Genomic DNA, 26,540 nt, shown 5'->3' on the forward strand with positions numbered 1-26,540 from the left:
GGAAGCCAGAGAGACCTAGCAGGCAAAACCAAACCGGCTAACAGGCATAGCCCAAGGTGGACATAGCAGGGGTCTCAGACGGTCAGGCCCTGGACTGCCCCCAGGTCCTGGGCTGCTCGGTGGGCCATCTGTGTGCCGACCCGGCCAGGAGGTTGTTTATCCGGGCCAGTTTGCGCACCACCGCCATTTTGCCTACGGGAAGCCAGAGAGACCTAGCAGGCAAAACCAAACCAGCTAACAGGCATAGCCCAAGGAGGACATAGCAGGGGTCTCAGACGGTCAGGCCCTGGATTGCCCCCAGGCCCTGGGCTGCTCGTTGGGCCATCTGTGTGCTGACCCAGCCAGGAGATTGTTAGCCCAGCAGACTCTCCCAGCACTCTCAGTGAACTCGCACACACCACCATCCTAGCCACCTGACACACCCAATTAACACCCACAGCTGAGGGGAACTTTGTGCCGACATTGGCCTACCAGGCTTTTGCCTAGACTCAGGGCCTGAGCAGCTAGGCTAGCCTTGTGTGCACCAACCCAGTTGGGAGTTCTGCTGCCCAGATCAGCCTGGGCGGCAGCACCACATCTCCAAGTCCTGCAAGTGGCTAGCTGGGTTTCCGGGCGGCCAGCTAGGAGAAGTCAGTGTGCTCCAGTGAATCCAGCAGGCCCCAGCGGGAGCCTTCGGGTGCCTGCTTTGGGATCTGAACAGCCTGGGCAGCAGCACCCTGTCTACAAGCAGTGCAGGAGGTAAGCTGTGCACCAGAGGCCAACTGGGAAGTGGCAGCTTGCACTGGTGAGTCCAGCACTGACAAGACAAACTAACACCAGTGAGAACTAGATGGCAAAAGGCAAACGCAGGAACGTCCCTAACAGAAATCAAGGCAATATGGCAACATCTGAACCCAATTCTCCTCTACCAACATGTCCTGGATACCCCATCACACCAGTGAAACAAGATTTGGATCTAAAATCACTGGTCATGATGCTGGTACAGGAACACATGAAGGACATACTTAAAGAAATTCAGGAGAAAATGGATCAAAAGTTAGAAGCCCTTGCAAGGGAAACACAAAAATCATTGAAAGAAATCCAGGAGAATACAAAAGCCAACAAGGAGGAAATGTAAAAAACACTTAAAGAAATACAGGAGAACTTTGGTCAACAGGCTGAGGTCATGAAAGACGAAACACAAAAATCTCTTAAAGAAATACAGGAGAACTTTGGTCAACAGGCTGAGCTCATGAAAGAGGAAACACAAAAATCTCTTAAAGAATTACAGGAAAACACAAACATGCAAGTGAAGGAGCTAAGCAAAACCATCCAGGATCTAAAATCAGAAGTAGAAACAACTAAGAAAACTCAAAGGGAGACAACTTTGGAGATAGAAAGCCATGGGAAGAAATCAGGGGACAGAGATGCAAATATCAACAACAGAATACAAGAGATAGAAGAAAATCTCAGATGCTGAAGATTCCATAGAAACCATGGACTCAACAGTTAAAGAAAATGCAAAATACAAAAAGCTTGTAACCCAAAATATCCAGGAAATCCAGGACACAATGAGAAGACCAAACCTAAGGATTATAGGCATAGATGAGAGTGAAGATTTACAACTTAAAGGGCCAGCAAATATCTTCAATAAAATTATGGAAGAAAACTTCCCTAACCTAAAGAGAGAGATGCCCATGAATATACAAGAAGCCTACAGAACTCCAAACAGACTGGACCAGAACAGAAATACTTCCCGTCACATAATAATCAAAGCACCAAATGTTCTAAACAAAGAAAGAATACTAAAAGCAGTAAGAGAAAAAGGCCAAGTAACATATAAAGGAAGACCTATCAGAATCACAGCAGACTTTTCACCTGAGACTATGAAGGCTAGAAGGTCCTGGGCAGATCTCATGCAGACTCTAAGAGAACACAAATGCCAACCAAAACTACTATATCCAGCAAAACTCTCAATCACCATAGATGGAGAAACTAAGATATTTCATGACAAAACCAAGTTTACCCAATATCTATCCACAAACCCGGCCCTAAAAAGGATAATAGGAGGACAACACCAATACAAGGAGGGAAACTTCACCCTGGAAAAAGCAAGATAGTAACCTTTCATCAAACCCAAAAGAAGTTAAGCATTCAAATTTAAAAAAATAACGTCAAAAATGATAGGAAGTAACAATCACTATTCCTTAATATCTCTTAACATCAATGGACTTAATGCCCCAATAAAAAGACACAGACTAACTGAATGGATACGTAAACAGGACCCTACATTTTGCTGCTTACAGGAAACACACCTCAGGGTCAAAGACAAACACTACCTTAGAGTAAAAAGCTGGAAGACAATTTTACAAGCAAATGGTCTCAGGAAACAAGCTGGAGTAGCCATTTTAATATCAGATAAAATTGACTTTCAACCCAAGGTCATCAAAAGAGACCCTGAGGGACACTTCTTGCTGGTCAAAGGAAAAATACAAAAAGAAGAACTGTGAATCCTGAACATCTATGCCCCAAATGCAAGGGCACCCTCTTTCGTAAAAGAAACTTTATTAAAACTAAAAGCACACATTGAACCTAACACAATAATTGTGGGTGACTTCAACACTGCACTTTCCTCAATGGACCGATCAGGAAAACAGAAACTAAACAGGGACACAATGAAACTAATTGAAGCTTTGGACCAATTAGATTTAACAGATATATATAGAACATTCTATCCTAAAACAAAAGAATATACCTTTTTCTCAGCACCTCATGGTACCTTCTCCAAAATCGACCATATAATTGGTCACAAGACAGACCTCAACAAATATAAGAAGATAGAACTAATCCCATGCCTCCTATCTGATCACTATGGAGTAAAAGTGGTCTTCAATAGCAACAGAAACAACAGAAAACCCACATACACGTGGAAACTGAACAATACTCTACTCAATGATACCTTGGTCAAGGAAGAAATAAAGAAATAAATTAAAGACTTTTTAGAACACAATGAAAATGAAAACACAACATACCCAAATCTATGGGACACAATGAAAGCAGTGCTAAGAGGAAAACTCATAGCCCTGAGTGCCTCCAAAAAGAAAATGGAGAGAGCATACATTACCAGCTTAATGACACACCTGAAAGCCGTAGAACAAAAAGAAGCTATTTCGCCCAGGAGGAGTAGAAGGCAGGAAATCATCAAACTCAGGGCCGAAATCAATCAAGTAGAAACAAAGAGAACCATCCAAAAAATCAACAAAACCAGGAGCTGGTTCTTTGAGAAAATCAACAAGATAGATAAACCCTTAGCCAGACTGACCAAAGGGCACAGAGAAAGTATCCAAATTAACAAACTTAGAAATGAAAAGGGAGATATAACAACGGAAACTGAGGAAATCCAAAAAATCATCAGATCCTACTACAAGAGCCTGTACTCAACACAACTGGAGAATCTGGAGGAAATGGACAATTTCCTTGACAGATACCAAATACCAAAATTAAATCAGGACCAACTAGACCATGTAAACAGTCCCATAATGCCTAAAGAAATAGAAGGAGTCATAGAAAGTCTTCCAACCAAAAAAAGCACAGGACCAGATGGCTTCAGTGCAGAATTCTACCAGACCTTCAAAGAAGAGTTAACACCAATACTCTTCAAACTATTCCACAAAATAGAAACAGAAGGAACACTACCCAATTCCTTCAACGAGGCCACAATTACTCTGATACCAAAGCCACAAAAAGATCCAACAAAGAAAGAGAACTTCAGACCAATTTCCCTGATGAACATCGATGCAAAAATACTCAATAAAATTCTTGCCAACCGAATCCAAGAACACATCAAAACGATCATCCACCATGATCAAGTAGGCTTTATCCCGGGAATGCAGGGTTGGATCAATATACCGAAATCCATCAATACAATCCACTACATAAACAAACTCAAAGAACAAAACCACATGGTCATTTCATTGGATGCTGAAAAAGCATTTGACAAAATTCAGCATCCCTTCATGCTTAAAGTCTTGGAGAGAACAGGAATTCAAGGCCCATACCTAAACATATTAAAAGCAATATACAGCAAACCGGTAGCCAGCATCAAACTAAATGGAGAGAAACTTGAAGCAATCCCACTGAAATCAGGGACCAGACAAGGCTGCCCCCTTTCTCCTTATCTTTTCAATATTGTACTTGAGGTACTAGCTCGGGCAATTCGACAACATAAGGAGGTCAAAGGGATACAAATTGGAAAGGAAGAAGTCAAAATATCATTATTTGCAGACGACATGATCGTCTACCTAAGTGACCCAAAGAACTCCACTAGAGAGCTCCTACAGCTGATAAACAACTTCAGCAAAGTGGCAGGTTATAAAATCAACTCAAGCAAATCAGTGGCCTTCCTATACTCAAAGGATAAGCAGGCTGAGAAAGAAATTAGGGAAATGACCCCCTTCACAATAGCCTCAAACAGTATAAAGTATCTTGGGGTGACTCTTACCAAACATGTGAAAGATCTGTATGACAAGAACTTCAAGACTCTGAAGAAGGAAATGGAAGAAGACCTCAAAAAATGGGAAAACCTCCCATGCTCATGGATCGGTAGAATCAATGTAGTTAAAATGGTCATTTTGCCTAAAGCACTATACAGATTCAATGCAATACCCATCAAAATCCCAACTCAATTCTTCACAGAGTTAGAAAGAGCAATTATCAAATTCATCTGGAACAACAAAAAACCCAGGATAGCTAAAACTATTCTCAGCAACAAAAGAAAATCTGGGGGAATCAGTATCCCTGACCTCAAGCAATACTACAGAGCAATAGTGTTAAAAACTGCATGGTATTGGTACAGTGACAGACAGGAAGATCAATGGAACAGGATTGAAGATCCAGAAATGAACCCACACACCTATGGCCACTTGATCCTCGACAAAGAGGCTGAAAACATCCAATGGAAAAAAGATAACCTTTTCAACAAATGGTGCTGGTTCAACTGGAGGGCAGCATGCAGAAGAATGTGAATTGATCCATCCTTGTCTCCTTGTACTAAGCTCAAATCCAAATGGATCAAGGACATCCACATAAAGCCAGACACTCTGAAGCTAATAGAAAAGAAACTGGGGAAGACCCTTGAGGACATCGGTACAGGGAGAAAGTTTCTGAACAGAACACCAATAGCGTATGCTCTAAGAGAAAGAATTGACAAATGGGACCTCATAAAATTACAAAGTTTCTGTAAGGCAAAGGACACCATCAAGAGGACAAATCGGCAACCAACAAATTGGGAAAAGATCTTCACCAATCCTACATCAGATAGAGGGCTAATATCCAATATATATAAAGAACTCAAGAATTTAGACTCCAGAAAACCAAACAACCCTATTAAAAAATGGGGGTACAGAGTTAAACAAAGAATTCTCACCTGAAGAACTTCGGATGGTGGAGAAGCATCTTAAAAAATGCTCAACTTCATTAGTCATTAGGGAAATGTAAATCAAAACAACCCTAAGATTTCTTCTTACACCAGTCAGAATGGCTAAGATTAAAAATTCAGGAGACAGCAGGTGTTGGAGAGGGTGTGGAGAAAGAGGAACACTCCTCCACTGCTGGTGGGGTTGCAAATTGGTACAACCACTCTGTAAATCAGTCTGGCGGTTCCCCTGAAAACTGGGCACCTCACTTCCAGAAGATCCTGCTATACCACTCCTGGGCATATACCCAGAAGACTCCCCACCATGTAATAAGGATACATGTTCTACTATGTTCATAGCAGCCCTATTTATAATTGCCAGATGCTGGAAAGAACCCAGGTATACCTCAACAGAAGAGTGGATGCAAAAAATGTGGTATATCTACACAATGGAGTACTATTCAGCCATTAGAAACAATGAATTCATGAAATTCTTAGGCAAATGGATGGAGCTAGAGAATATCATACTCAGTGAGGTAACCCAGACTCAAAAGGTGAATCATGGTATGCACTCACTAATAAGTGGATATTAACCTAGAAAACTGGAATACCCAAAACATAATCCACACATCAAATGAGGTACAAGAAGAAAGGAGGAGTGGCCCCTGGTTCTGGAAAGACTCAGTGAAACAGTATTCAGCAAAACCAGAACGGGGAAGTGGGAAGGGGTGGATGGGAGGACAGGGGAAGAGAAGGGGGCTTATGTGACTTTCGGGGAGTGGGGGGGCTAGAAAAGGGGAAATCATTTGAAATGTAAATAAATTATATCGAATAAAAAAAATTAAAAAAAAAGACATTACTAAATTAATTAAAAGGGTGAATTTCAAACATTTTCTAATAAAATTGAAGATTTACATGAGAAATAAAAAAAAATCAGGTGAAGAGAAAAAAAAAAAAGAAATATATATGTCATGGAAGCCAGATATCTAAAACCAAGGAATGCAAATGTTCTATGCCCTCCATGGTTAGAGTGGGAAAGATCTGCTCTAGGACTGTCCCTCATTTTTTAGTGGAACATTTGCATTCTTGTTACTTTCTTGCTGATTATTTGGGCCTTGTATGCAAACTTCCGTTCTATAAGGACACTGGCCATTTTTGATCGAGAACCATCCCACTTTGTACTGTGATGTCTATTTCCAAATAGAGTCAAGATCTGAGGAAGAAAAAAAAGAACTCTGCCTATTATTGAAGACTGGGATTCAATTTCCTGTAGCCATATGATACCTCAAATATATCTGTAATTTCAATGTCCTTGGATCCAGGGCCCTCTTATGAACCCTGCAACTGGTGCACCCCTGTGAGACGATGTAGATGGACAAAAAATTGCTCACACACCTATCATTAAATCTTCAGGTAGAGGTGGTGGCATCAAGATCCACTTTAATTTCAATGATAAATTTTTAATTGGATTGATATTCTACAAATCTAGAGGAATAACCACATTAATCATTAATTCATGGGTGTAATAGCAATAGCATTTCCAGAGTCTAGACTTTCATGGCACTCCTTTTGGCTCAAGTTTTTTGTGATCCATGCATAGATCAAACTACACATCTCTTACATATGTGTGGGGATACCTTGGTCCAGCCCATGTATGTACTTTGGTTGATGGTTCAGACTCTGAGAACACCAAAGGTCCAGGTTAATTGCCTTTGTTTGTATTACTATCCCCTTCTGGGCCGGAATCTTTCTTCCCACTCTTCCATAATAATCCCCATGTTCCATCCAGTGTTTGGCTGTAGGTATATGTATCTGTCTGAGTCAGCTGATGGGTAGAGTTTCTCAGAGAACTACACGTTCCTGTCTGCAATCCTGACAAAGTATCATTAATAGGTGCTTGCCCATGAGATGGAGCTCAAGTTAGGCTCATTATTAGTTGGCCATTCCCTCAGGCTCTGCTCCAACACATATGCCTTCATTTCTTCTAGTTAGGAAACCTTGGGGTTGAAATTTTTGTGGGTGGGTTGGTGTCTCTATTGCTTCACCTGGATTCCTGCCTGGCTACAGAAGGTGGACACTTCAGGTTCCATATCTCCAATGTAGTGAGTCACACAAAAGACCACCCCCCATTGATTCTGGGATGCCATCCTTACCCAGACCTCTGCCCCATCCTGTAGATGCCACTCACCCTCTCAACCCTGTCAGTTGTAGATTTCCATTAATTTTTATGGCCACTAACCATCTCTCTGGTCCTTCTCCACACCTGATCATGAGTGCCCCATTTCTGACCACATTCCCCTCCCTCCCAGATTCCTCCCTACATCTGCTTCTAATGACTATTTTATTCATATTTCTATGTCAGGTTCAAACTTCCTAACTTGGGCCTTTCTTTTTGTTTAGTTTTTTTTTGGGGGGGGGGTGTGGAATGTAACATGAGTCCAGCATTTTAGGGCTAATATGGAATTATAAATCATGAAATACTATGGGACTGGGTGCCTTTTTAAGGATGAATATTTAGGAATATTCTCAAGTTCCATCCATTTGCCTGCAAAATTTATGATGTCTTGGTATTTAAGAGCTGAATAGTATTTTATTGTGAAGATGTACCACATTTTTAACCCATTCTTCAGCTGAGAAATATCTAAGTTGTTTCCCTTTTCTGATAATTTTGAATTTTTAAGAACATAGTTGAACAGTGTCTTTTTGGGATATTAAAGAATGTTTTGGCTATATGCCCAGGAATCTTGAGTTACAACTGTTCCCAGTTTTCTGAGAAATCACCAAAATGACCTACCTAATCTTGATTTACCTTTGGTAAGCAATATATTTCTAGAAAATGATCAATTCCATTAATAGTTTCCAATTTTTTGAATACAGGCTTTTGAAGTAAGATCTAACGATTTTATGAATTTCCTTAATATCAGTTATTATATCTTCCTTTTCAATACATTATTTTGATTACTTATAGTAAGCCTTAAGCAGCATGATAGTTGGGTAGCTGCCTACTCTCCATGCTATTAGAATCTACCATTCTGTCCATAAAAGTAAGTTATGATGAACTGTTTACCATGTTCTCTCTGGGTTGCACTTAACTCCAACTGGGCATTTCTGGGGGCCATAGACTCTTGACCCCTAACCAATGCCAGCTTTTCCTACATTCTCCTGCACCTACTTTTTTCTCTTCATCCTACTATCCCCCAAGACTGTGAAACCTAAACCAACCTATGTCTCTTTTGCTCAGCTATTAGGTGTCTGCATCTCTAAATTGGAGACAGGATCATGGGATCTATTTGCAGACTTAAAGGTTTGGGGCCAACATTTAGCATTACAATAGACAGTAAAATAAAACCTCAATAGGTAGAGCTGGTAGTTCCTGATATCAACAAGCCTCTGACATTGCAAATAGAGTTGGTTGCCCATAGTGGCTCTAGGATTCCAGGGATGCAGGCAAAAGTAGGTGAGTCTAAATGCTTCAGCCTGTTAGTTGTCCTGGGTAGGCCTGGTGCTCTCCTTTTGAACAAATCCCCAAATGAATAAAGGAGCCAACCACTAGACTAGTAGGTAGGACTTCTGGGTTGGATGAAAGAATACAGGAAGCAGGGGAGAGTAAAGCTCTTCTGAATCTGGGGAAACAGAGGGGTACAATGTAACTACTACAGATTCCACGTATCATGGAGGATCTGCAGGAATCATCCACCGGAGGGAGTCAGATTTTAATAAGTCATAGATTATTAGGTTTTAGTTGTTGTGCCCAGAAATTGAGTTACCATTGTTTGTGAACTGTTTGTATTGTGTCTATCTTCAAATGATGCCCTGTTTGGGTTCAAGAGAGAAAGGTATGGCAGCCAAGCATGGATTTGCCTGAGGTGCTCCACAAAGGCTGTGGAGGATTTGAAGCAAGGGATTGGCATGGTACAACTCACCAGTGGGAACCTGGTGAGCTGGATAAAGAGATTGTGGAGCTCAGAGTTAGAATCTCCATGAGATATAAACAGGTCTGCCATTGCCCTCCAGTTCATGGCCAGCCAGGCTGCTGGGACAGGCACAACAGCAAGAATAAACCACTTCTACTTTTTCACTATTAAATCCAAAACAAGCAGGCCTCCAGTGAAGGAGATAGAGCTGGTGGTCCCATATAGTTGCAGTCATCTATTTGTCCCAGGCACCAAAAGTCCTTCAATGATAAAGGCAGAGCAGTGGACTGGAAAATGGAATATGGGGACAGGGTTATGCTTGCTGCATTTGGATTTTCCCAGTCAGGAAACTGGGTATAGCGGTTTCACGTGGTGGTCACCAATGTCTGCACATGTCTGGAGTTGTTGCTACAGTGTGTCTTTGTGTTGTGAAGTATGGAGAGGTTAGGGCAGACCACATGACTGCAGAACTGCATGGGAGCATAGCAAGCAGAAACTTAAGGCTTGGGAACGCAACTGGTCGACCTTGAGAGCAGCAGGAAAAGGGAGAAGGGGTAGGCAGATCAAGTATAGGGAGAGCATGGGGAAAGAGATGGGAAATCAGAGATGTGGGCATCTCTTGGACATTCCAGAGACCTGGGAAATGGACACGCATTAAGGTTTCATGGTATAACACTCCTATTCTTCTTGCAGGGTATTTTCAAGGTTCCCAACTGTTCTTTGTTTCAAGGATAATTCTTCTCTACAAGTAGTTTCCTGTTACATTTCTACAGGGATTCATTGTTCTTTACATGCCTTAGGCATGTTCTTGTAACAGATACTCATGAAAAAATTGTTTTGTTTTTCACTTCACGTGAGGCAAAATCTGAACAAGGAACATCAGAAAGTCAAACTACACACTATGCATGATTAATTCAGAAGACTTCTTCATTTCCCTTCAATTTATGGATAGAAGCATGTTCTATGGAACTTTAATAGTAAATCTATGACTTTTATCTAATGAGTCTCAGAAGAAAAACTTTTTTCAATGTACAAAATATAGTAGAAATTTTACATGATCTGGTAATAGTAACGAACAAAAAATATCCATCACCACCACTATTACAAAAACAAAAATTTAGAAAAAAAAAACAGCAAAATGACTAAGAAGTGATTATGCTGCACCAAGCATACATACCCTTTACTCTAGTCAGTGCTCAGAAACCACCAGATGCATGCAAGTAAAAATGGGAAGAATTGGTGAGTGGTGTTTTATAATCTCTGGAATTAGTAATAATGCTGATTATGTTGTTAAAAATATCTCATTTTATGGATTCACTGGAGATACAACTAGAATGTGAATGTGATGCTTTTTCAGAAGTCCATTCTAAAGTATGTCACACTTCTTCAGCTATGGGGGATGCACAGGATGTGGATTACTATGGAAATGAAAGAAAATAACACTATAAAAATATTAAAAGAAAATAGGTTCTCAAACATTACCATATTTTTATTTTTTAAGGAAATATTTACATCTATGTTATGCTTATTGTTGTTTTGAATACTGTCTGTACACCAAGACACTGGATTGCAATGCAATAGTGAGCAATGTCAAGACTATTCCATTAATAATGACATAGTGTAAGAAGAATATGTACAAAAATGTAAATTGAGAAAAAAAGATAAGAAAGAAATGCATGAGCCAGGTGGTGGTGGTGTATGCCTTTAATCCCAGCACTTTGGAGGCAGAGGCAGGCAGATTTCTGGGTTCTAGGCCAGGCTTGTCTACAGAGTGAGTTCCAGGACAGCCAAGGCTACACAGAGAAACCCTGTTTGGAAAACAAACAAACAAAAAAAAACATAAAAAAAGAAAGAAATGCATGAGACATTGTAGTTTATCTGAGGATGAATTTATATATTTATTTATGGTGGCATTTTGTCAAACTTTGTTATGAAATCTGATACTTCATATTTTAAGGGATTTAAAGTGTTCCAGAGATATGGAATGTTTATGTGCATAAACATTTCCAAATGGAGCTTGTGTATGGATATTTAATGAACTTTGCAATGTAGGAAAATGCATAAATATAGAGTGGAAATTTAGCATCAATCACATTACTATAATTTTTATTTAGAATATTCATGATCTTTGGTCTTACTGAGGGCATAGATTTAGTTATTAAATACCTACAAAACCTGTAGAAAATATCTAGGAAAAACTCAAAATGTCAGTTTTAATGAACAATTGTTAACCGACAATTAACGAGGAAACTCATGTTTCGGTACTTAGGAAACAAAGTTCATTGTTCAACTGACAATATTGATTGTTCCACCTACTGCCTTGCACATAAATACTGCCGATTGGCAGCACAGATATACAACTCGATGCAGAAGGGGAACTCAAGGCCTTACCTGCAAGGAAAAGTCAGAGAATAGAATTGTTGAAATAAAAGCTATGGACCTGGTTCCAAACTTTTCCATGGAAACATGGGCACTGTTGTCAACTATCCTCGTGCTGCTCTACCTGTAAGTAAAGGCTCAGACTCCTCTTCTTTGTATTCCAATAGTTGGGATGATTCTTAGGTCCTTATTCCCTTTTGGAAAACAAAAGGTATTATCCAATGAAAATTCATACTGCCAGAGATGATAAAAGAAATCTGATGTAAACTAAATCATTTATCTCATTGAGCTTTTCAGCCATACTGTCTCAACTCTTGTTTAGGAGCCAGTGTGGTGAGACTGAAGACCGAGCTTGAAATGGTTATTCAACTATTTATCTTGATGGTTTTGTGTTATTGGTCAGTAATTTGTCACATTAGTATAGCAAAGTTTTTAGGATATAGAACTCACAATGTCTACACCTGACATTTTAAAGATTATTCTGCCGGTAGATTGTTTGTCCAGAAAGTGTTTTCAATATCGATGGCTGGGTTACAAAGTCGGTTAATTAAGTGCGTTTAACTGATCTACTCAATACAGAAAGCCTTGGAAGAAATAAGACAGATATATGATGACTTATGTAGTAGTAATATCATTTGGGTAACTCATGGTGCTGTTCAACTATTCTTGGGAAAATGGAAGAAAACATCGTATGACCATGTCACCAATGATACCTTGGAGAGACTAATGTTTATGGTGCTATGTCATTAATTTGTTTTAAATATTGCTTCCATGGGCATGAATGGCTCAAAGGCATCTGCAGCAACAAACTACCATATCTGAACAAATGGTGACTTCCAACTACTGTATCTTTAAATGAGAGTATTCGTGCACATTACTGTTTTGCCTACATGCGTGATAAATATGAATGTCAAAAAAGGTACTTGATTCCCATGTACTGGGATTATAATATGCTGTGAGTTGGTGTGTGTGTGTGTATGTGTGTGTGTGTGTGTGTGTGTGTGGTATAGAACCTGGTACCTCTGAAAGAGAAGCAAATGTTCTTAACTGCTGAGCCTTCTCTCCATCCCAACAACTGAATGTTTGAAGCTCTGAACAGTTTGCAGACTGTGAGATACGACAACTCAGAAAGTTCCTCTAATGTCTCACAGCTCACTGCTTATATAACATTCACAAGGGATCTTGTGGATCTTGTATTCATGTTACCCATATTGGTTATCTGTGTTTGCTTTCTAAATTTGTGAGACCCTCAGTAACTTTCAAACTCTAGCTTATAAAGTTGTATTACATATTAACTCTAGGATTAAAACATCAAATATTAACGTAAAATGTCTATGCTAAGTTGGGATGGGAAGGGTATTATTACTCTAAGAGTTTATGTTAAATTCTGCTCACCTGTGTCCTCACTGAATAGATTCTAGTAACTGTCAATATTTGCACCCAAGAATATATATTCACAGAAATATATATACACATGAATATACTCATATATATTGAGTCAATGATATACATAAATTAGTACCAGTGTGAATATATATTTACATATATCAATACCTATACATGTGCATATGAATCTGTTTATTCATATATGTGTTTGTGTTAGTATGCCTATGACCTAGTTTTCTCCTTCATGTTTTAGATATGGAACTTCTACTCATGGACATTTTAAAAAGCTAGGGATTCCTGGCCCCAAGCCTCTGCCTTTTATTGGGACATTGCTTTTCTACAGGAGGGTGAGTGATGTTGAGTTCCTTACTTTGCTGCAGTGACTGTCATTTTCATGCGTGTTAAGAAACCCTGTGTAATTTCACCAGTACCAGTAGCCATTGCAATGAAAGGCTAAAGTTTTCAGCTTTTAAAATTGTTTGTGCTGCATCAACATCACTGCCAGGTTATCCCTGGAATTTATTGACTTGAGTTGGGGACTACAGGTTTTTGTCAGGTCAACTGATAAACCTCGATCTTGACACACCAAGGCCTGCTGCCAAAATGTTGATGTGTAAACTGTATAAAAATAAAAGACTTAGGTTTCTTTTTCAGTACAGATTCCTGAAAATTACAATTATTCCTAATCAATATTAAAAGGATCATATATATATATATATATATATATATATATATATATATATATATATATATATATATATATATATCCACTGAGTGACACCCAACCAATTTGAACTAGATTTCAGTTACATTATTTGCTCTACTTGTTGAGTAGCTCTGGCACATGGCTATCAAGAGTCACATTGGTACTTTTGGGGAATATGCACATACTTGAATTCTTAAAGGAACTCTTTAACCATGTTCTCATTTCAAACATAACAGCCAAGGCTTTGCCACCTAAATGAAGATTTGACTTTACTCCTTTTAACTACAAAATAGGACACTGCGTATAACTCTAAGGAACTGGAATATGGGAGACTAGATAATTGCTATGAACCACAGATGTTTAACCATATCATGAGTTTTGTTTCTCAAAACAGAAGAAGATTTATACAAAATTATTAATAAAAGCATGATTTGACAAATATGAAAATACTTAGAAGTAGTGTGTGTAGTGTGTAATATGTGTAAATGCATGCATATATACAAATACATGTACATGTACATACATACAAACAATTTTGAAATGTTTATTTACATAAACATTTTGTGTATGCTTTCTAACGTTGGAGTTCTGGCACATCATTTTTAACAACAGATCAACGTGTTAAATGTTTACTCATTATATCATGATTCTTCCAAAATGAAGGTTTAAGGTCCAAAGAATTCCACACTTTTAGACCTCACTTTAAAAAGCAATAACTTACCTCATCATTTTTTTGATGATCTCCTCTTTATGTATTTGAAATACACTTGTTGGGATAACCATGGGCTGAGGGAAAGTTTTGAATCCCAGAAACTTTATCCTTGACTGCTTAGAGGTCATAGCACCAGATTGAGATAGAGACTCGTGGAAACTGTTCCTGGAAACAACTTGAACTGTTTGTATTTTCTGTATAGACTAGTCTGTTTGGACTTTGACTATGTTGTCTGGAAGAACTTTGTATCAGTATGTATCAAATAGTACCACTCTTTTTAGATTTTATATCCAGATGAGTAATTTGTACCTAAATGTTTAAAAGCCCCAGATACTATCACTCGATACACTAAAAAAGGCCCCCTGATACTATCAAAGCATCCCAACAAAAGTAATTTGAGGATACTACTCAACAAATATGCAGAAATGACAAAGATATCACATGTTTACAGACTGTAATATATATTTAGTAACATCTAAAGAGAAATTGAATGTGCAACAAAATTGGCACAGGTATTTAACAATTTGATTGATGGTTAGGAAGTCTAAACTAACATTATCCTGGTGCTATATTCCCTGTATAAATGCTGTATACTTCTATCACATTTCAATTCTCACTTGCCCCCTCATTACTTAGAAGAGAAACATATAGGTATCTAAAGCCAGCAAAACAGTAATTGTAACTGACATCTTAGTATCTCCTAGGTAAAACACCACAATTTTAATAACATTTAAATTCTTGGCTTTATACATTTCTTCTTGTGATGATGAAGCAACAGAGCTATTATAAAAAGCTGATTAACAAAACGGGTAGTTTACACTTGCAGGACAAGGGCCATTCTGACAGCAGCCTCTGGTTTGACTGTTATTAGCACTGCAAAAGTTATAATTAAAATGTGATGTAGAAATACTTTTTAGTAAAATACTAGAGAATTTGTGTCAATCACAAATTCAGAATTAACAGAGAATGTGTTTATCAAAATCATATTTAATGTGCCATTAAGGTGCACAGGAACCATATCAAAAGAAGGGTGTTGAAGTAAAATAAGGCCTGAATGAGCAGAGTTTTCACAGAAATAATAAAACTGACCCAAGTAATTTTTAAGTGTCCCTCATTCTCTTGCATAGGGATATTCTCACTCACTTCAATATATGGAGGGTTGACAGAATAGGTAATGTAAAATATAAAATGATGCCTATGGCATGGTTTGTCCTTGCTTGAATAGATCATCTCATTTTCCAGGTGTACATCGAACAGCGTAAGGTCCTTTTCACCACTTCCCCTGACTATGGTATAATAGGAAATATCCAATGGGCAGGTTCTAAGAAGTTATCTTTAGTCAGATGAGGTGAGCACATTAGGATCATCTATCTACTAAGAGGCAAGGAATACTGTTGAACCATGGAGTATGCCATTTAAGGGGAATTTTATTCTGAACCAAAGCACAGAAATCTCACCATATTCTGGGCATTGTCTATCCAATGGATAATTGAATTGATCAGAAACTAGAAAACTCAGGTGATGAGTAAGTTGGTGATGTTTGATAAACTCTATCCTTATTCCCACATGGATACTAAAATAATAGTCCTCGCCAGTCACTCAAATGAGAACATCCATACTGATATAACAATGAAAATGCAAATAATTCATGATATTCCAGTGCAGACAGAGCACTGGAACATCAGAATTGCACAGTAAATATCATATCATTAGTACATAGGCTTAAGTGTCTATGTGTCAAAATGGATGTCAGATTCATAGGCGCAGTAGACTTCATCACCTTCAATGGAAGTGGCAAAAAGTAATGCCAGAATTCCTAAAAATTATTTGAATGTAAGTAACAGGCTGCCTTGTCACATAGCGCACACATTTTTTTTTTTTTCTGCAGTGAGACATTTAACCTATCACCAAGTTGGGAGTATGACCAACCAGACTTCAAACTTATCATCATCTGCATCTCCATTTTCTGGCACCCATAGTACAGCAGATGCTTACAAAAAATAGGGATGTCTGAAAAGGTGCTTTGATACCCAAGCTGCTTCATAAGCTGCATCTGGGAACACACAAATATATCTACTTCCCTATGTAAGCACAGAGTCAGGACCACACTGTTTCCCTATAGCAAGAACTTTCTATAAACACCTCTATATCTGGAGCATGTCTGCCATAAAATATCTTTGTCGATCAAATCTCAAAAAAAAGATATAAATGAATTAAAATTGAAAATATTTTTAGGAGTAATCAGGTATATGTACAATTCCTTTTCTTTTCAAGAAACACTTTAAAAGACCCACTTACAATTTTTCGCCCTTGAGGAATGTAAGACAGGCCAATTATATGTATAATACTAAAGATGGCACAAAATTTTAAAGGCACCAAAAGTGTATGCAGGAATATTAATTGTTTTTAACATTTGCAATGGCTAGCTATAGAAAATGATTCTAGGCAATTAGTAAACTAATGCTTACTAGCATTTCTTGTCATTTGGATAAACATGTAGAGTAACCCAGATATGTGTTACATTTGTGGCTTTCAAGAAATGATATGTCTGTAATATCTATCTACTATAAGATTGTAAGCCTTGGGGATTTGCACCATAACAAGCAGTAGGCAGATAGGTTACATGATCAGGACAATTTGCCATACCTGATCTCTAGACTGAAGGAGGGCAATTCTGATGGTCCTGTTCTCCTCAATAGGTTCATTATTTGTCAGTCTGGCACACCAGGGGCCAATTTCTGGGAAAAAATACAGTCAGATTTTCCACATACCAGGATGAAAAGGCAGATTCAAAGAAGCAGAGGGGGGATTCTGGCATATTTGGAGAAAGTACATAGCAACTATATGAGTTCTCAAGGGGAGCTGGTGTCTGTGGCCACTACCATAGGGGGGTGGTCAGAGATGTTTCACAGAAGATGGTTGGGAATAGCCACTGAAGTTTAGGGTAGGCGAAGAGATGGAGACAATAAATTTATAAGAGCACACTTTTCCAGGTGAAAGACATCAGCACCCAGAAGTTGTGCCAGGTAGATGAATTGGAAATGAAGAAAAGGGGAAATCATTTGAAATGTAAATAAAAAATATATCGATTAAAAAAATGGAAAGGAACAAACTGTGTGTGTGTGTGTGTGTGTGTGTGTGTGTGTGTGTGTGTGTGTGTGTTTTGTCCATGGATTCGTAGGGGCAGGTAGAATTATCACCTCCCAGAGCTACAGACTGGTAAAAACAAAAAGGAAATCAGTTGGGGGCTGGTAGCTCACTTGGTCCCAGAGAAAATCTGGTAGCCTTAAACTGCACACAGCATTAGAAAAATAAATTGAGACTGAGGCATAGCAGAGGTATGATGGAGACTTGACTGAGTCTGTAGCTTGTTTAAACTGAGAAGACACACCAAATATCTGAATGAAATAATAGGAAGCTGGGTATACTGCTTGACTTCTTTCCAAGGAAGCAGAAAGTCAAGTGCTTGAAGATTTTGAAGAAAATAAAGATAATCTCCTGGTTCTGAAGCTGTTGCTGGACATGCTGAGACAAGTGAAGCATCTTTTCATCCTCAGTAAATTTTCTAAGATCCCAGGAAATATATCAGCAACATGCCAGGCATGTACACTGTCAGAGTAAATATTAAGAGGATAAAGGAATGCAAAACAGTCTATGCTTTGAGAAGACATAACTGAAACATACAAAGTAGGGTGAAGTAGTACAAAGTCTACTTCAAGTATAACATCAGCCATTCCAGAATGACTCTCACTAAGAAACACAGTACTTGCTGTGGGGATTGTATACTTCATACAAAGGATAAAATGATTAGAATGTAATGTTGACAAATCTGAACTAAAATATCTGCAGAATATGATATGCCAAGGAGAGCTACCTGTCAAGAGTCAGTGAAGCCATAGAGTGTATCTATCTTCTCTGTGGGAGCCCAATCTTCCCTCTAGTCTGTATCTCCTCATGCAACTGAGACAAGCCCTGACCTTATGCACCAACGTCTGACTGTCTCTCAGGTGGTTCACCCTAACCGGTGATACAGGAAGTCTCCCCTAACCAGGAACAAAGGAAGAGAGGCAAACCAGGGACACAGTAGGCCTCCTCTGACTAGGGATAGAGTAGACTGTACAAAACAAGAGAAAGCACTGCCTTCCTCCAAGGAGACCTGCTCTCACCCATGTTACAGTTGTTTGCGTTTTTCCAAGGAGGCAGAATCCTGTCAGAGATACTCAGGGCAGTTAATACCAGAGAAAACCAGATGACAAAAAGCAAGCACAAGAACCTAAGTAACAAAAGTCAATGTAATTCGACATCATCAGAATGCAGTTCTCCAACCACAGCCAGCCCAGATTACCCTAACACACCTGAAAAGCAAGATTCATAACTAAAATTCCATCTCATGAAAATGTTGGAGACCTTTAATGAGATTATAAATAACTCTCTCAAAGAAATATAGGAAAGCACAGGCAAACAGTTAGAAGTACTTAAAGAAAAACAGATAAATTCCTTAAATACACATAGGAAAACATCTTCAACCAAGAGAAGGAATTGTCCAAAAAATTCCAAGACCTAAACTGGAAATAATAACAATAAAGTAATCTCCTGGAACCCTGGAAATGTAAAAAATAGGAAAGGAATAAGGAAGTACAATGCAAGCACAACCAGCTGAATACAAGAGATGGACAAGAGAATCTCAGGAATAGAATATACCAAAAAAGATATTGACACACTGTTCAAAGAAAATATAAAGTGTAAAAGGCTCCTCATACTCATACAAAACATCTTGAAAATTCACAGCACAATGAAAAGATCAAACCTCTGAATCGTAGGAATAGAATAGGGTAAAAATTCAGGCCCAGAAAATATCTTCAATTAAATCATAGAAAAAACTTCCCTAACCTAAAAAAGAGATGGTCATAAACATACAAAAAGTCCACAAATCAGCAACTACATTGAAACATAAAAGAAATTCTTTCCCTCACATATTAACTAAAAGACTAAATCTACAGAACAAAGAACAATATTAAAAGCTATATGGGGAAAAGACAAAGTATCATATGAAGGCAGATCTATCAAAATTACACCAAACTTCTCAACAGGGGTGATAAAAAAAACAAAAGGACCTGTACATGTGTCACACAGAGCATAAGAGAACACAAAGGCCAGCCCAGGATACTATACCCAACAAAATTATCTGTCACTGAAGTTGGAGAAACCAAAGTATTCCATGATGAAACCAAATTTAAACAGTACATTGCTACTAACCCAGCTCTACAGAGGATACTAGAAGGGAAAAATTCATTACATAAAATACAGGCAAGAAAACACAACAAAGTAATAATCTCACAACAAACACAAAAGAAGAAAACCATAATCACACACACACACACACACACACACACACACACAATATTCCCTCCCAAAATAAAAACAACAGGAACTAAGAATCATTGGTCTTTTTTGTGTCTCAACATCAATAGATTCAATTCCACAATAAAAAGACACAGGGTAACAAATTGGATATGTAAAAAGGATCCAGCATTTTTATTGCATACAAAAAACACAACACACTGACAAAAGCAGACACTACTTCCAAGTAAAATGCTAGGAAAATTTCCAAGCAAATGGTCCCATGAAAAAAGCTAGAGTCACCTTTTGAATATCCAATAAAATAGACTTTCAACCAAAATAGATGAAGAAGAAACTTCATATTCATCAAAGGAAAAATCCACACAGACAAAGTCTCAATTCTGAAAAACTATTCCCCAATGCAAGGGGTCACGTATTCATAAAAGGAACTTTACTAAAGCTCAAAACAAACATTGTCTTCACACAATAATAGTGAGGGTGCCATCCTTTCTCTCAGTGATTTCACCACCCATTCTATTTTACATATACACAAGTCTGACATTTAACAAATATTATTTCTACTAATCTCAGAATCCATATTGAGCAACACATAAGTCAAATAGAAAGAATGAGGATTCCCAAAGGGCAAGATGATAAGATGATTAGGGAAAGAATCATGGAACAGAAATATAGAAGGAACATAGCTCTGAACAGGTTGTCTTCCATAAAATAATGACTTATGTTGAAAATTTATGCAGCATACCTTCTTACATGCTACATGTAGGGGAAAATGATCAAGGTCACCATAGAGCTAAATCAGACAATTTTCGCAAACAACCTAGGATAGTTCAGACACATCTGCCATTCAGACAGCTCAGGAAAAAGTCAAAACCCTTTGGAACTACAACTTCAACTTCTGCAATGCACTGTCTTTATCCCTAGACTATAACTTAGGAAGTCTGCTTGTGTAGAAGGACACAAATGTAATGTTCTCTTTATCCTTTCTTTAGGGTCTCTGAGCATGCCTTGGTTCAGAATAGCTCTAAGCCCTGGAGAAGTGCTCTACAGGATGGGTTTTAACATCTGGCAGGCTCATAGTTTCATGCAGTTGAAATTCACAGTGGCTGAAGAAGTAAATGCCTTATGTATATGGCTTGCCTGAAACAGACTAATCCCTAAGCTAGACCGGACCCAGCATCATGTAAAATATAGGATGATGCCACACACTTATAATACCAACAGTTAATAGGATCAGAAATTCAAGTTCAGCTTTATATACACAGGGATTGATTCAGGATGAGGTACATAGGATTTTATCTCAAAAAAGTTACAATAACCACTTAATGACTACAGTGATTCCTCCCACAACTCAGGGTTCAGTGGTAACAGTTGAGATCAAGCTTTTAACTTTGTTTACCTTATGTCAGTGAAGAACTCCTCATCTTTTGATGTTTAACAGAGGCACCAGAAGGCAAAATCATTTGCCTCTACTTAATTTCTAGTATAAATCTAATATGCTATAGGCATCGATATTGTCTTTACTTTACTGAGGATATTAAAATCCTAGAGAAATCATCGGGTGAGTGAAAGGGCAGTAAGCAATGAGAAGCAAAGAGATTTTGAAAATTCCTGTCAGTCTCCCTGATTCTTGATGCCTAATGAATCAAAATGTGAAAGACTAATGTGTTTCAGAACTTCACAAAGCATAACCAAAGAAACTGCCATAGATTAAAGCAGTTAGCATATAGTTTTATTAGAGGAGGACACATTTGGGAATGTACAATACTCAGAAACAAAATCATGAATATATTTAAATGCCTGACATGTCTCAGAGAATTCTGTAGGATTTGTATTACTTGCAAGTTAGGAATGTATACAATGAGACTAATTTCCTGGTTACTGGGTCATTGGTTTCTCACTTAGGGGCCAAATGTGTATAAAAATAATGATCTCTTTAATTTGTTTTCCCAGGGTGTGTGGAAATGTGACGTAGAATTCCGAAAAAAAGTATGGAGATATGTGGACGTAAGTAGTTTGGAAATGTCTAATATATGTTTTTGCTAAGATATGAAACCAACCGAGCTGAAGACTCTGTCAGTCTTGAGTATCTTGGGTTGCATTGACCTATTTTAATGTGTGTGAAAGTCTGCCCTGCCAAGAGTTCTGTAAGTATGTTTTAATTCAGTCTGAATTAGAACATTGTAGGTCATGATTTTTCTGCATCATTTAATGATCTAGCAACATGGTCCTACTTTTACTCACTGTCATATAAGGGGTCTTGGCTCCATTTGTTATTAATTAGGATTTTTGTTGTGTAAAATGTATTAATTTAGACAAAACTAAAACATGAATATAATTTTAAAAGTATTTCTCCTGCCCTCACTTAGGCACCAGAAAAGAATTTAATAAAAATATTTCCAGTATTCTCAAAGACAGGATTTATTTTTCTTTTTCTTTGTGTTTTTAAATCATTTTATTGATTACTTATGAGTTTCACATAGGCCATCCCACTAATACTAATTTTACTATCCCCTCATATCCACCTCTCATCCTTGCAACCAAACCTCCCCACAAAATAACCACAAACACACACATACACACACACACACACACACACACACACACACACACACACACACACACAGGCAATTCACCACTACTGAGGACAAAAATGATGATGATGACAGCAATGTCAAAAAACAATGCATAGAAAACATCTCATTGTGGAAACTACATTATCTTTCTCCGTGTCCCACACTATATCCCTTTGTCTTCACATCTTTACTTACAAATGTTCACTGCAATGAGTCATTGGTCTGGTTTGAGGGCTCTGGCTTGTGTGACACCATCAATATTGGATCCTCATTGGGACTTCTCCCAGTTATTTTGTTGTTGCAAAGTGTCAAGGAAATTCTGAAACCTTGAAAAAGGACTGGCCAATTCATGTGTTTGAGTAATTAGCAGATGATGTAGATTTAGATGTAAGCCATCTCAGAGCCCAGGATCAAGGCCTGGATAGTAAGAGAGCTAGTTATCCCACTGGCTATCCCGTATCCACACTACAAGGGTGAGCTTACCAGCATTGCTATAGCCCTGCCACCCAATGGTACCATCAACAAGACACAGGATCAGATTTACTTCTTTCATTCCATGAGATGGCTCACTCACATCCGCATCTCCAGAATCAGATCTACACTGTGCAGGCAAGATGCAGGACTAATACTTGCCAGTGCTGCAGCAGATCATGGATGGGGCCAGTTTTTCAGTTCTTATGACCACAGTTAATGAGGGGGGAAAGGAGTAGGGCACCTCCCCATCACCCACTGCACATCATCGCAGATGAGTGGTAGAGACAGCTCTGGCTCAATCTCATCCTCAGGGATGAATCACCTGCATCCCCTCAACCATGGCCAGCTCTACTGGGCTGCTCAGGTGAGGTGTAAGGCCTCTAATTGTTCATTTTAATATAACTAATGTAAGTTGTACATTAATATGATGGACATTTTTCTTTATTCAAGCTAGTTCTCCAATAATAAAACAGAAAGACCAAGGTTTATTTTAAAGCTTCACCTCAATTCCTGGGAAGTCAAATTTCACACAGTGCACAAACAGATTTGTCCTACAAAGGTCTGTTCTTCTGAGCTCTGTGTCCATTGAGAAACAGGGCCAGCTCATCTGTTCTCATGCCCCCACATCTAGTTGATCTTGTTCATTCCCTTAAACAAACCTGGATACCTTCAAGCCAAAATCTGCATAATACTTTAATTTAGAGCCTTCCATGCTTCTGCTGAACTCTCATGAACTCCCTCCTTTCTCCTCATGGTTCAATCTGAATGTGTCTTCCTCTCTCTCTCTTTCTACACACCAAACGGGTGATCAGCTCTTATTGACATGACAGAGAAAATATGGTAAGACAAAAATTTTAGTCATGAAATTATTGACATAAGCTTTACAATTCCATGTCCAGATTGAAATAAGATATGAAGACAGAAAACTTGGTATTCGAATAACACAAGTATAAATTTCACACAGTGCACAAACAGATTTGTCCTACAAAGGTCTCTTCTTCTGAGCTTTGTGTCCATTGAGAAACAGGGCCAGCTCATCTGTTCTCATGACCCCCCCCCCCATCTAGTTCTCTTGACTGCTGCAGATGGTGAGGCGGGCATCCACACCCCACCATTTCATTCATTGCACAGCAGGATTGTCATAACCAGCTTTCTCATGCTCTTACCCTGGGTTAGCTCAACTATGCCCCTTAAACTGGGCCACCCCTATTATGTAAATGAATTATATATAATGTAAATGTACATGGTGAATTAATCGGACAGCTGTACTTCTTTACCTTATGGTATTCTCCAATGACTACACAGAACAAAGGGCATTTATTCACATCTATACCTCATTAGCTGAACAGTTAAATGATCCACCCTTTTCTCCTATGTGGATCTGACTTCCTCCCACTCACATCCCATGATACTTGCATATTATTTTTAATCTGGCTCTTTGACCACTTCTCCATGGCTCCGATTCCTCCATCCTGTCAGCTAATCTGAAAAGTGAATTCTTTCTCATTCTCTCCATTCTATGCATGGAAGTTATCCTGCCCTATTCTACATTCTGCCCAGCCATTGGGTGGTTAGTATTTTTGACAAGTCAGAGAAGAAATGATAAGAATTGTTTACACAAACTTGAGAGGGAGATCCTTGGTAATAAACATAACAGTAACATGTCTGCATTGAGACAATTTATGAGGTCAGAAAAGTAAGCATTTGAATAACTGAGGCTAAATTTAGCACAATGTATAAAAACATTGTGCCTATACTGTTATGATGCCCAGACAAAGTACAGGGCCTGCTGAAAATGGGCATATTTATAGTTATTACATTTGTTTAGTTTACAAACTTATACAGTGTGGTCTTCGTATTGTTATTACTTCATTTTTGATGGAGGTTATAATTGCTTCCTTCCTCCCTTTCCTTTTCTCCCTTCAAGTATATAATTTGTACATGCAAACGAATTCATATATATATATATATATATATATATATATATATATAATCACAACATGCTCAGTAAGTCTTAATTTTATGTATGTATTATGGTCTGACTACATGGAATTGTGTAATTAGTTGATGTGTTCTTCCCTGGGAAAGACCATTTCTCTCAATCTCAGGATCCTTTACTTGCCTGTAATACTTTCCATAGGGTTGCTGCATCCTGGGCTTTCTCTCGTTATTTTTTTGAGACTAGATCTCCACATATCCAAGGTAGAAGTGTAAGTTTCTATAGCCCAGACATCACTGTTTTCTATGACTACCTCCTGGCTACTTGTCTTAAAAGTCTGTGGCATCACACTTAGCTGAAATTTCTTTTCCTTTTCTTTTTACTGCATTCATTACAAGACAATGACTATTTAACAGGAATGTATATGGATATTTTCTCACAACACATACAACTAACTTTAAAGTACAGGTATAGTATGTGTTAAATCATATTATTGTCTTTAGGCATGTTTCATTAATTATTTTGTGTGATAACTAAGCCAACAGCAGCAGAACCTCCCTATGAGAGGTGCTTGTAATTTGGTTACAGTCTGAGAAGAAGTAACATCAATGTTCTGTATGACACAACAAAGGTATAAGAGATTCCATCCTCAGCAATCTCAGTAGTAATCACAAGGCCAGTTGCATTGCCATGATCACTAAGAACAATGTGTTCGAATGTCATGCAATCTCTGCTGGATTTAACTTTTTATTGGTTCCTTCTGAATTTCTTACCACATCATACACCCCAATTCAACTCAGCACCCTCTCTCCTCATACCCACCCTCAACCCTTGTGACCTACCCTCAACAGAAAAAAAATAATAAAATCTCATTGTGGAAGCATTTATGTGTCAGAGAGTGTCCCACAAGATAAAATTTTGTTCACACTTCTTTGCTTGGAAATGTTCATTGTAATGAATTGTTGGTTTGGTCCTAGTCCTCTGGCTTCTACTATACTATCAAATCTGGAACCTCACTGCGACATCTCTCAAATATTCTGTCATTATCTGTGTCATGGAGAGCCGGGTTTTTTTTTTTTTCATCTATAGAACTGGCCCAATCATGTACCCCACCAGATCCTGGAGGAGTCACTGTCAGGTTGGGCCAATTTAGAATCCTGTATTGGACCTGAGAGTTATTTGAAAAGATCAGCCTGCCAACTCTCTTATACACACACCACTGGGGCAAGATTTTCTGATCTCATGACCTCCAGCAGGTGCCAGCTCCTGAACTCAGTTCACATCAAGTGGAGAGGGCAAAAGGGAGAGGAGAGAATCTGGCCCTCTTCAATGATAGTGAAATGTTCTATATTTCTAATGTTCCCAAAGGAAAAGTTCCTTGCAAATTTTACCACTTGTCATTTGTTAATGGTATTGGGGCTGTAGAGATGGCTCAGTATTGAAGAACAATTGTTCTTACAGAAGATCAAGATTCATTTCATAGGGATTGTGCAAGTTTCTCTCCATTTAGTTTGATGCTGGCTACTGGTTTGCTGTATATTGCTTTTACTATGTTTAGGTATGGGCCTTGAATTCCTGTTCTTTCCAAGATTTTAAACATGAAAAGATGCTGAATTTTGTCAAATGCTTTTTCAGCATCCAATGAAATGACCATGTGGTTTTTTTCTTTGAGTTTGTTTATGTAGTGTAATGCATTGATGGATT

General features: G+C 38.4%; 1 protein-coding gene across 1 annotated transcript in view; it reads left to right on the plus strand.

The window, feature by feature from the left end:
- The first annotated feature begins 11,740 nt into the window (after positions 1-11,740).
- The window catches only part of LOC127672482 (cytochrome P450 3A13-like), a 51,770-nt gene continuing 36,970 nt past the window's right edge, over positions 11,741-26,540 (plus strand). The window contains 4 exon segments of the mRNA XM_052167626.1: positions 11,741-11,811; positions 13,325-13,418; positions 21,801-21,830; positions 21,832-21,854. Coding sequence (XP_052023586.1) covers positions 11,741-11,811; positions 13,325-13,418; positions 21,801-21,830; positions 21,832-21,854 — 218 coding nt within the window.

This window comes from Apodemus sylvaticus, chromosome 22 (assembly GCF_947179515.1).
Source record: "Apodemus sylvaticus chromosome 22, mApoSyl1.1, whole genome shotgun sequence".
Taxonomy (NCBI): Eukaryota; Metazoa; Chordata; class Mammalia; order Rodentia; family Muridae; genus Apodemus; species Apodemus sylvaticus.